At 47.7% G+C, this 11,866-nt stretch overlaps 5 protein-coding genes across 5 annotated transcripts; 2 read left to right on the top strand and 3 right to left on the bottom strand.

Annotated features, from left to right (window-relative positions):
• Positions 1 to 615: 615 nt before the first annotated feature.
• N7529_006967 (epoxide hydrolase family protein) lies at positions 616 to 1,993 on the bottom strand (the record flags this gene model as incomplete). The annotated part of the gene is made up of 4 exons (XM_057242494.1): positions 616 to 1,316; positions 1,365 to 1,562; positions 1,615 to 1,671; positions 1,723 to 1,993. The coding sequence occupies 4 exons, from the start codon at positions 1,991 to 1,993 to the stop codon at positions 616 to 618; spliced, it is 1,227 nt and encodes a 408-aa protein (XP_057097853.1).
• A 315-nt stretch (positions 1,994 to 2,308) lies between these two features.
• N7529_006966 (MFS transporter) lies at positions 2,309 to 3,703 on the bottom strand (the record flags this gene model as incomplete). Its single annotated transcript, XM_057242493.1, has 1 exon — positions 2,309 to 3,703. The coding sequence occupies one exon, from the start codon at positions 3,701 to 3,703 to the stop codon at positions 2,309 to 2,311; it is 1,395 nt and encodes a 464-aa protein (XP_057097852.1).
• A 443-nt stretch (positions 3,704 to 4,146) lies between these two features.
• On the top strand, positions 4,147 to 5,667 carry N7529_006965 (Zn(II)2Cys6 transcription factor; the record flags this gene model as incomplete). The annotated part of the gene is made up of 1 exon (XM_057242492.1): positions 4,147 to 5,667. One exon carries the CDS (start codon positions 4,147 to 4,149, stop codon positions 5,665 to 5,667), a length of 1,521 nt encoding a protein of 506 aa, XP_057097851.1.
• Positions 5,668 to 6,591: 924 nt separating this feature from the next.
• Positions 6,592 to 7,785, top strand: N7529_006964 (uncharacterized protein; the record flags this gene model as incomplete). The annotated part of the gene is made up of 6 exons (XM_057242491.1): positions 6,592 to 6,779; positions 6,829 to 6,868; positions 6,923 to 7,047; positions 7,156 to 7,351; positions 7,401 to 7,704; positions 7,763 to 7,785. The coding sequence occupies 6 exons, from the start codon at positions 6,592 to 6,594 to the stop codon at positions 7,783 to 7,785; spliced, it is 876 nt and encodes a 291-aa protein (XP_057097850.1).
• Positions 7,786 to 8,086: 301 nt separating this feature from the next.
• N7529_006963 (uncharacterized protein) lies at positions 8,087 to 11,623 on the bottom strand (the record flags this gene model as incomplete). The annotated part of the gene is made up of 1 exon (XM_057242490.1): positions 8,087 to 11,623. The coding sequence occupies one exon, from the start codon at positions 11,621 to 11,623 to the stop codon at positions 8,087 to 8,089; it is 3,537 nt and encodes a 1,178-aa protein (XP_057097849.1).
• Positions 11,624 to 11,866: the final 243 nt, after the last annotated feature.

Genomic DNA, 11,866 nt, shown 5'->3' with positions numbered 1-11,866 from the left:
CTGCTGATGTATCTCCTTTTAGTTTCCTAGTGAACACGTACAATGTACGTACGCAAGTATCTAAAATGTAGAATTGTGGGATTTGAGATCGGCTCTTTTGCCATTCCAAGGAAAGATCACCCATCAGATAAAACATCTGCACAGCCCTGATCCACTCTTCATTTTCCCACAACGAGTTAGCCGCGCAGCACCTGCCCCACTTAACAAACTCGGTCCCTTATCTGATGATCTCGTCCCAGAGTTTGGTTCCACGGTTGCATTTGGCACTTGTTCGATTTGAGAAGGTAGGAGTGTGTCATTTTTCGGTAATATAGTGTTTCGCCATACATATACCAAATTCGGTATGTGTACAGATGGCTTGGACTTCACTATGACAACTCTCAACCAAAAGTCAACTACTATACGAGAACGAACCGTGTAAGATTGTACCAATGCACTTTCAATTTAAGTTGCAGATTGCCACGAGTCCCCAAAACGAAATCCCCAGAATTCCCAGACCCAATAAAAACCCTGAATGTACGTTGCCAGCCCCGAATATCGCACCGCGATCATCCGAGATGCTGAGTCGAACACTTCGCGTATAGCCACGGTTGATCTTCATATACCTACTTGGGTTTAATAACCATCTCTTCCAGTAACAGCCCGGTAACATGGCCCATCCCTTCTAAACATAGCCTGCAAATCCTCAGCAATAACGTGCGGAACCTCCCAGGCAGCAAAATGTCCACCACTTGCGTGCTCACTTTCTCTCACCACATCCCCCAGCACAGCAGCCCAGGAACTAGGGACAATAGTAATCTCCCGAGGAAGGTGCGCAATTCCTAGCTTGACATGCGGAAGATAGCCGAGCATCTCTTCGAGTGACTTACCATTGATCGGGCACGCATGCATGGACTCATAGTAAATCCGAGCACTGGCCGACGGTCCCGCGGCGGAGAACCAGTAGATGGAGATCCAGGTTAGGATCTCATCATCTGTCCACGGGTACGAGTCTGTCCAATCATGCAGTTTTTCGTAAATCCACGATAACAAGGCGGCGGGACTATCTTCTAGTGCTGTGCCGATAGTTTGCGGCTTGGTGCTTTGCAATTTATTATATCCGAACCCTTCACGGGCGAACCATTCCGATCGTTCAATGCCTTGCTTTTCACGAGAGCTGTATGGTAGCAATGTATGCCGTAGTGCTAGCCAGGGATTACTGGCAAATTTTGGGGGCCGGGATAAAACCATGTTGATATGGGATGCGTGGCAATGCTGTGGGTATAACCATCCAATGACTCTGGTTATCCAGAATCCCCAGTCTCCACCTTGCGTGACTGGATATTGTTAGATTTGGCGCTCGGGGCGGGTTGGGATTTACTTACCGTATTGATCATAGCCTAGCTTGAGCATGAGTTTATTCAGGACTTCGGCGTATTGGGCAAGACCGAATCCCCGACGGGTGACTCCTGAGGAGAAGCCGAAGTTGGGGAGGGACGGTGCAACAATGTGGAATGCAGGGCTATTTTCGTCGCCTTTGAGCAATGGGAGAAGTTTTGTAACTTCGATGAACGATCCGGGCCCTTTGAGGTGGTAAGAAACTGGCAGAGTCAGGGATAGCAAGGATTTGCTTACATCCGTGGCTGAATAGAAGTGGAATTGCGTTCTTGTTCGTGTTGATTTGGTGCACATCTGCATTCAACAATGTGAGTATTTGACTTGCATCTGATGAGAGTCACTCACAGTGAATATTCAAGCTGCCAAACCCATCTACTTCAATTTGTGTCTGAAACTGAGGCAGTTCGTTCAATTTCGCTTCGGCCTTTCGCCAGTCAAACCCGTTCTTCCAATACTCTACAAGACGATGAACATCCTTGACTGGAGTTCCAAAATCCCACAGGTCCTGCTTATCCGACTCAAGCTGAGCTGGAAGCTTGGTCAATGCTAACCGTTGCTGGAGATCTTTGAGGGCATCCTCTGGAACAGAAATCTTGTATGGTTGAAGCTCGGTCATAATGAAGAATTTGTTTCAATCACTTGGAAAAGTTATAAGAAAGGGAAGTTTTCCCACTCAGACAGATCATTGATCTCCATTTAAATACGACTTAGAAAGTTCTTTGTGACATCTGCAGGTGTGATGAAGTCATTAATCTGTATAACGTTGGACGTTTTCCCCGCACTATCCCTTCAAGCACCCATTGTATTTGTAATCGTGATGTTCTCGATTCAAGGCACGGACATTCTTGGTTCATAAATTGTTATTATTAAAAGATATCTATAAGAATGTCGGTGAAGGCAAAAAGGATGAAAGTAAAAGATGACGACAGTGCTACACCGATGCCTCTCCAGAGGGCTCTTTCTGTTGCACCGCCTCTCTCCAAACAACAATCACCATACACAAAACCCCCAAAGAACACAAAATTGCTAGAATAGTCATCCACCATCCAAACCCAATGCTCGCTACTGCAACAGGCGAGATAACAGTACCAATAGCAGCTAGGATATTACGTACCAAATTCAAATCGGCCACAACAGAAGCACCGACTCCAGGCTTAACATCCACAAGGAAAGGCATAATTGTCGATGTGATAAGCATGAGTCCCAGTCCAAAGAGGAAAGCTCCCACCAAGGGCGCAAACCAGAAAACTTGTTTTTCGACCAACCAGCCGTAGAGTACCAAGCCAACCGGAACAAAACCAACACCATACCATACAGTCTTGAGTCTTTCAACGGGATTGATCTCTCCATCATGGGTAAGCTGGTATTTGCGCAACTTGGCATCGCTGAGTCGACCACCTGCAACGCTACCGATTGCATATCCGAGGCAGTTGCTGATGTAGCATAATCCAACTTCGATAGAAGAGAAGCTGTAAGGAGGCGCGGAGTATGCATATGGGAGTGTGGTATTGAAGCAATACAGACTTGCAAAGCAGATGCTGACATATGCCACGGAGAGGGCGATGGAGGGAACGAGCAGGAGTTTGAGCTTGGGCAAAGGGGCAGCAGCATCGCGTTGGAGTTTTTGAAGCCAAAATAGCGACGACTTGGTACTTCCTTCAGCGTTTACTTTCACCAGAGTTTCAGGCAACGCCAGCAAGATGAGTATCGCCATGGCAAAGGTAAAGATAGCCATAAAGTACAAGTTTGCCCGCCAGCCAAGCCATATCTGAAGAGCGCCTCCTAGAATCGGAGCAACGAGAGGCCCGATCAGAGTTCCAAGATAGAACCATCCTAGAGCAGATCCGCGCTCGACGGGGAGATAGATATCGCCGATGACGCCAGCACCGACGCTTTGAGCCGATGAGCAGCCGAGGGCCTCAATTAGTCGGAAGACTGTGATGAGCGGCAACGAATTTGACACAGCGCAGATAACGACAGCAATGGCCGAAATGAAGAAGCTGAAAACCAGCACTGGTCGACGCCCGTATTCCTGGCTCAATGAACTCCACCATAATGGTGCAATGGCTAGACCTATCAGAAAGACGGTTGTGGTCAGAGCTACTTTTGGCTCTGTGGTGTGGAAATGATCGACTAGGGTGGTGAAAGATGGGAACAGGATGCAGGAGGCGAAGGGTGCCGTGAATGCTGAAAGGGTGATTATCACGACAATGCTGTTCTTTTGCCATGCCGAATGGGATTTAGGATCATTTTGTCTTTGAGCAAGACAGAAGCGATCGAACCACGATGGGGTTGGAGGAAAGTCAGACTTAGATTCCGCCATCATGAGACGTTAGACTCGTTAGAATTTTTGGTGAAGTTCTTGTTGGGTGTTGAGCTTTTATAATCAAGGAATTGAATGGATTTGTTTCTAATTTTTAAATGCATCCCCTTCGTTTATATATGAATTTTAGAGGCAGTACGATGTAGAGAAATCGGGGTTTCGGAACTTCGGGGATTTAGGAAGACTATTCTGATCAGCCCTACAAGACTTCCAAAGCTTCCAGAAGATCCCGGTGACCCGATAAGAAGTAAGATGACGGCATTGTATAAAAGGACCAAGAGCCAATTTGCGTCCTGAAAAAGTGCCACAGTCAAGCATTGTTTGCTGACTATCGGAAAAAAACTGAATCAGTGGCTGGCTCGTATTCCCTTATCTTCCCCTTCTCCCGCTTCAAGGAAATTGCCGAAGTCCCGAAACCATCTGCGCGACTCAACCACTCGACAACGATGAACAAATGCTGCACTGCTTGCGCAGAAGCCAAGCTTCGCTGCGAAGTGCCAAGCAACGGCCAGCCTTGTACAAGATGCGTCCACAAAGGACAAATATGCACTCGGGCTGAACGGAAAAAACGCCCCAAAAGAGCCAGATCCACCACTCACACCGTGTCTTCGACGGCAAACGAGAAGCCAGAAGCGCCCATCCAGCATTTATACCCTATCGAGCTATCACTCATGGATATTTTTCCGAATGACGAACTCGACTTTTTGACGCAGTTAGCCGACATTGAAAGTTCGGTCGATGTGACATCCTGGATGTGGAGACCAGAAGATATTCCCTCAGTCTCTGATGAAAGTACCACAACAACGGCGACATATTCACCCATCTCATCGTATACCGCTCCCGATTACCTGTATCCTGACACTTTCCGGCTACCGAGCGAATACGTACTCAAACTGGAAAACGCTAACTCGATTCCTTTGGACCGACTGGAAAAGTACTCACGACTATTTTTCACTCACTTCCAAGCTCTATTGCCTATAATACATGTTCCTACATTCTCTCTCACGTCAGCTCCAGCAGTACTTGTCCGAGCCATATGTTTGATCGGAGCTAGGCTCGACGCTAGTTCTCTATCGTTTCCCGATGCCGCGGCATTCTACGGATCTCTCCCATCACTGTTCGCAAAAGGTTTTCTTCGTTCAGATAGAGCGGTGCCGAGTTTTGAAGAAACTCAAGCACTTGTACTGTTCCAATTCGCCAGTATGGCAAACGGGGGAAGTGCCGAAAGAGCCGCGGCGCGAATCTTACATCCACTTCTTATTGCAGCAGTCCGACAGGCGGGGCTGATGAAAGTCCACGGGGAGTGTACTAAAGCAGCACGGAGCGCAACTTCATGGCAAGCCTGGATCCAGAAGGAGTCCCAAAAGCGTGTTCTTTGGGGTGTTTACGCGGTAGATTGTTATCAGTCCATCCTTTGTGGAAGTCGACCGCTTCTCTCGCCAACTGAGACACGAGCTTCCTTTCCTTGCGATGACTTGAGCTGGAATGCTTATTCTGCTTCTTCTTGGGCTGCGTTACCTGCGCAGGACCCGTCTAGCTGTTTTCTGAGTTCGATCAAGAGTCTGTTGCTTGGGGATCCTCCGTCTTTGGCAAACATGACAAGCTTCGGTATGAATTTACTCATTCTAGCTGTCCATACATTGCTTCTTGAAGCTCAGACTTCGATCCTTCCTGTGGATCTTTCGGCTCTCGATCGAGCGCTTCGGGCGTGGCACGCTTTGTGGGAGGAGTCGAGGGGGCAGTTTCTCTGGAGTTCTGATGTTGGCCCGGAATTCTTTTTGATCACTAATAGTCTCTCGCTGTATCATCTTGCGACTCACTTTTTGCAAAGTGGACGCCCGATACTGAGCGAGAAGGCTTTTCTGGAAGAGTCCACGAATACGGGGAATCCATTGATTATCAAAGAGCAGATCTATCAAGATGAGATGATGAGATGTGTTCGAGGAATGCTTGAGAAACTTCAGTAGCTAATTTCTAGTAGAGAATCAGAACACCCGCTGAAGTGTCACAGATAGTCTTTCCAAGTATCCTAAGAATTCGAGGTACCAGGCAAACATGAACTTACAACTCAGCGCAAAGCAAATCGCGTCCATGGTGTCAAGGGTCGAACACATAAGGTGTACTATTAGTTAATGGATCTTGGGCCATGTGCGCATCGGTGGAATGGCTTCTAGTCGAAATTGTTGAAGTATGTAAAGAGTAGAAACGAATTCGTCGGTCTTGACTACATATGTATGTATGTATGTATGTAATGATTCAACCCGATCCTGACGTTGATATTCATCATAGACCAAATTGTAGGCTTAGGCAGAGGATAGTCATACATGCTATTAATTTGTTTTCGGTACGTGTGCGCCGTGGTTTTATTTTGAAAGTATAACAAAGAACATGATATCTTTCCTGTTTAATACATTGAAGCTATCGAAATGCATCACTTGACTTTGTTGTTAAGTCTGACATAAACAACAAATTGACCACCGTTATGCATCGTATTCTTTCCCGTCAGAAACAAAGCATAATTACGTCAATGTTGAGGTTCACGATTTCGAAAGGCGCGATCTCGGGAAAACAATATGCATCAAGAATTTCAAGTCCACGAGTAGTACTACACTTTAGTTCCCCAAGTACTCAAGCTAGAATAATTGATCCTATTCAGTCGCTGACTTACAAGCTAATAGCTTATTGAGTCAGGCTCAAATGGGATAGAATGAAATGGTTACGGGTGTATCAAAATGAACAATGGCCGATCATCCCCCATTTTTAACTGACGGCCGAGCCTGGAGCCTTGACTTGCCTGGGGTTGTGGGCCCGGGTCGGTGCTTAGTCAGTAGTTGGTTGTTTTCCCGACGTTTGAATATCCGACGTTGACCTTTGCCAATAGAGACTCATTGATGATGTTTTCCCTTCGGATAGCTACCCGTGGGATTTCAGGCGTACGCGCCTTCTCTACAGCCCGCGTACTGCAAACTGAGCTGGCATATCAAGTATTTGGCCCGGAGAACGGCGAAGTTGTCCGAAACCCCATTCTGATTTTGCACGGGCTGTTTGGATCGAAACAGAATAACAGAAGTATTGGAAAGTAAGTATGCCACTGAAGTATCTGTCTGTTACTATTCTAACATTCATAGGGCGTTGGCACGGGACTTGAAATGTCAGATTTTCGCTCTGGTCAGTTTCCCGGACTGCGCGGAATACATGTCAAATGCTGATCTTGTCTGACAGGACCTGCGCAATCATGGCCATTCTTTCCATGCTCCAGAGCACAACTACAGCGTCATGGCTGAGGACATCCAAGAGTTTATCACCCAGCAAAAGCTGGACAAATGCGTCTTAATCGGCCACTCCATGTACGTGATCTCATCACCTACCCAGCATCAAGAACAGCGAAGAACAGCACATGCATACAAACAGGCCTCAAATTGCTTAAATAATAATACGGACTAACCACCCAAAAGGGGCGCAAAAGCCGCAATGGCAGTAGCTCTGCGCTCCCCAGAGCGCGTATCAGCATTGATCCCCGTGGATAACGCGCCAGTAAACGCCGCTCTAAAGAGCGACTTTCCGAAATACGTCCGGGGCATGCAAAAAGTCGAAGCCGAGAAAGTGACCAAACAATCCGACGCGAACAAGATCCTCGAAGATTACGAAGAGGTACGACAACCTTCGTATTTACATGTCGTCAAAGCTAACAGGCACACAGTCCCTTCCGATCCGCCAATTTCTTCTTACGAACCTGGTCAGGTCGGAGGAAGACAAAACTCTCAAATTCCGGGTCCCGCTTTCGGTCATTGGTCGCTCGTTGGATAATATGGCTGATTTCCCTTTCAAGGAATCGGATAATCTGACTTATAACGGGCCGACTCTCTTTATCCGCGGTACCAAGTCCGGATATGTATCCGATGATACGGTGCCTGCTATCAAGAAGTTCTTCCCTAATGCCAAGATCGCGGATGTCGAGGCGGGCCATTGGCTTATTTCCGAGAACCCCGAAGCATTCCGACAAGGTAAGACACTTCTATCCCGGATACGCTTGGTACGAGTTTATGCTTACAATGGATATAGCGGTCGTAAAATTCTTGGAATAATTGGTGGAAACTAATTGGTTGTAACAACCGGTCACGTGACCTCGAAATTTATAGACATGTAGAAAGATTGAATGTACAAAATTTCCCAGTTTCCTCGGCAATAGTAGATATTGTGGAAGAGCATCACCACGAGCCTGGAGGCATTCCACGGTTGAATTCTGTAGATAATTTGCGCATTTCTCGTTGAGAGATCATGTCTGTCCTGGCAACTGGTCGATGAAATTCGAGTCGTAAATTCGTCGGGGCAGGGCAAAAGCCCAACCCTATGATAGCCGGTTTAATGATATCGAAAGGGTCGAAATTAATTCGTCTTCCGCTTCTTGGCTGCCTTTCTGGCTGCCTTATTCATTGCTTCTTTCTCTACCTTCTTCCTGGCCAATTTTCTCTCCTTTTTAGAAAGCGCTGCGCTGAGATCTCCGTTGTTAGATGCCGCAGAAGAGCTTGGAGCTGGCGAGCTGGGCAGCGAGAAGGATTCCGGTGTAGTTCTTGCGGACTCGGTCACATCGGACTCTCGACGGCGCTTTCCTTTCAGATTTTGAACTTGACGGGGTTTAGCGACGTCCCCGAACGATGGCTGGCTGCTCAATGGTGTTGCACTAGGCGTTTTCGATTTCCGTCCAGGTTCCTTCTTGATGGGAGGAGTTGGCTCTGTGATTATCGTCGGCAGGTGGTGAACTACCGTAGGACCATTCGAGGAGGGGTCCGAGTTGGAAGCTGGAGCAGTTCTCAGAGTCAGAGAGCTACCATTTTGCGAAGGTCGCGGGGTGTCCAGGTTGTCGACACGCTGATTAATCGCTTTGTCGGACACCAACCCTTTATTAGAATTCGTGCGTTTGTCAGTCGGTTTGTCGGAGATGGGGAAATTCTTAGGATCGTAGCCCCATGTCTTCAAGAAATCCTCTAATTTCCTCAGTCGATAGAGAAAGCCTTTCACTTTGTCGTCCCTTTCTTTTTCACGCTCGGTCGGTTCTTGCGCTGTGTCTGTCTTTGGATCAAGATCCTTATTGAGGCTGGCATTCAGCTGGCCGCCGGCTTCGTTCAATTCTTCCAATTCCTTCAATCGCGACCGGAGCTCCTTGATCACGCTGTCATTGAGGATGTCCTGCTGCGCTGCGGCTTGGTTCAACCCTTTGAGACTTTCCAACTGTGAGCGGAAGCTTCTGGAGTCGTTGGTTTGGGTTGAGTCCTGCTCTGCGGCAGTTTTCTTCCACTCTTCCAAAGCATCCAACCGGGAACGGAGGCCGCTAAAGCCGTCAGTTTCAGTGGTGTCCTGCTCTACTGCAGCGTTCTTCCAGCCTTCCAAAGCGTCCAAACGTGATTGGAGCGCGTTGAGATCAACGGTATCTCGCTGGATCGCGGCTTGATTTAGAAACGCGATCTGTCCGTGAAAATTATCGACTTGCGAAGTATAGTCATCGATCTTTTTGTTCAAGGGATCAAGCTTTTTTACTGATTCAGCAACTTCGTCATAACCTTCTTGCTGCCCATCAACCTTTTCGGAAAGCTCAACCAAGCTGTTAGTTTGAGACGCAAGTTGATTTTGCATCTCAATCATTTTCTCGAGTCTCGCTTGCAGTTCAGTGCCATGGGTTTTGGTGGTTGAGTTCAATGACTCAAACTGATCTTCGAGCGTCTTGACATTCTGCAGCAAGGTTGGAAGATCATACAAAGCCTTGAGCTGCTCAGGTGACAACTGCGTTTGTTGTGAATCATTTGTTTCCGGCTGAGACTTTTGAGCGGTTTCGTATGTTTTGAGGTCGGCCTGCACCTTCTGGACGAGTGTCTTGGCTTCCACGAGGTCTGCCTTGGCCTTGTTTATTTCTTCCTGGTCCTTTCTGTGGTCTGCCAGGAAGTTTTGCAACTCTTCTCTGCACAATGCGTTTGCATTCTCGAGGTTGGAGAAATTGGTATCCATCGCAGTTCGATGATCTAAGAACTGTTGAGCCAGCTTTCCAATATGGGGATACATTTCATGCATAGCTCGTGTCATTTCGGCGACCATAGGCTCCGAGGTCGTATTATTCCACCGATCCTCTAATGAACGAATAGCGGTTCCGTGACTGTCGAGCCATCTGTGGATGGTTGCGACAGTTTGGAGACGTTCATTTACCTCATCCCGGTACTCTTTAAGTTGCGTCTGAGTGACGGGTTGGAGGTTGTTGATCAGTTCATCCATTTTCCCTTGAACATCTTTCAGATGGCCTTTCAAAGTTGTGTCAATGGTACTCGACATCTCGCTGATTTCTTGCTTGGAGGGCAGGTCCTGGATTTTGAGGGCCAGACCATCCACCTTTTTCAAGGTCTCTCCATATCTGTCCGTACATGACTTTCTGTGAGACTCTTGCGTTTTGGTAAGTTTATCCATTTCCTTGAAATGGGCATCGTGGGCTTGAGCGTGAATGCGCTGGATGCCTTCCAATAGCAGGTCGTGCTTTTTTAGATTCTCCTCCAGACGGGCCATCCATGGATCTAACCCGCCCTGGGTAGTGGGGTTTTGGGCCCGGAATGAAATTAAGTCGCCATTGTCGAGGCTTTGCTTTCGAGCGCTTAGCAGGCTCAAACGATGTTCCATAGCAGCGATTTCTTCCGCATTCTGTCGCCTGCGGGCATCGAAGTCTGTGCTGATTTGTGCAAGAGTAGTCGACCTCTGATTGGTCAGCTCCTGTCGGTTGGATTTGAGATTTCCGAAATTGTTTTCAAGCTCGGACAGTCTTTTGCCAAGTTCTCCGTCAGAACTCTTCAGGTTTTTCTGCATGTCGAGAATCTGCCCATCAATCCCTTCATGTGCAGCTTTGAGGTTATCCTCAATTTCCTGTACCATCTGATCAAATAAAGACAACGTTTCTTGCGTTGTCTTGTCGTTTGCATTCATATCGGTTCGAAGCTTGGAGATTCGACTTGTCAATAAGCCCTCCCGCTTGAGTGAATAGTCTACCGAACTTGCGATTCGTGTGATCTGTGCCATGAACTGCTCCAGGACACCGGTTCCTTTGAGACAGCCTTGAAGTGAAACCTCTATTCCCTGAAGCTTCCGACGGAGCCCCTGTAGTTCTTCGTCCGAGGATTTTGCGGTCAGTCTGAAAGTTTCGATGTCCTTGAGTGCACTTCTGAAGGTTTCGCTTGGGTTGTTTGCTGCAGGACTGTCATGCGCCTTCCTGAGATCACTCAGCTCGGACTCCAACCTTTTGACGACCACAGGCAGTTGATCGAGTTCAGGATTGGGTTTTAGCCGCGAAAGTACCGTATTGAAATCATTCTGCGCCTGATCCGAATGTGCCTTATTTTTGCCCATTGCTTTCGTATGATTGGCCAAGTCATTTTTGACCCTCTCCAGCTGGGACTGGTATGAACGGGTAGCACCTGCAAAATGAGGAAATTGTTTCGCTCTTTGCAATGATTTGGTGAGAGAAGCCACTTCCTTCTGAAGCCTCACTTTCTCATCTTGCTCTTTGTGGCCTTTAATCAAAGAGTTGACCAAATCTGATATAGAGAACGAGTCTGAGCAGACGGGCGAGTTTTGAACTTCGATGGGGCTGGGGCCTGACACAGTAGATATTATAACAGGCGAAGGGAGTTGCGGTGACGATGTCAATGGTGCCACTGGGCCAGTGGCTTTTGGTTCTGGCTTTGGTAGTAGGGCGCTCGACTGGGTGTCAACAGAAGGCCCGGTAGTACCGGCACGTCGAGGATCTCGCCCCGTGTTGATGTTCGTAGCTGGAGGTGCGGGAGGAGTCGGAGCTAGTGTTGCACCTGTCTTTGTAGGAGGGAGCCCCGGGAAATGGCCTGAGAGAGGCTTGGGCGGATGCTGAGGTGAATCAACATCCATCTGGTTGGCCATCTTTCTTAATCCGTATTGAGTGTGAGATACTCATAGTATTCGCAATCTAACTGAAGTGGAATGTTTAGCTTGTCATACGCTCCCCTAGTATGGGGTAAATAATAGAAAAGCGAAGCTAACAAACTCACTCCCAGTGCAGGTGCCTAGGTTTGTAGTGTCAATAATTGAAGTAGCCAACGCGTGATGCACGTGAAGGAGTGACGAAATGAATTTAACTCCCGTGGTTGAAGGAGGAAGATTGAG

The sequence above is a fragment of the Penicillium soppii genome (genome assembly GCF_028829465.1).
Source record: "Penicillium soppii strain IBT 18220 chromosome Unknown utg000005l, whole genome shotgun sequence".
NCBI classification, from domain to species: Eukaryota; Fungi; Ascomycota; class Eurotiomycetes; order Eurotiales; family Aspergillaceae; genus Penicillium; species Penicillium soppii.
This window is presented reverse-complemented; position numbering and strand designations above follow the sequence as displayed.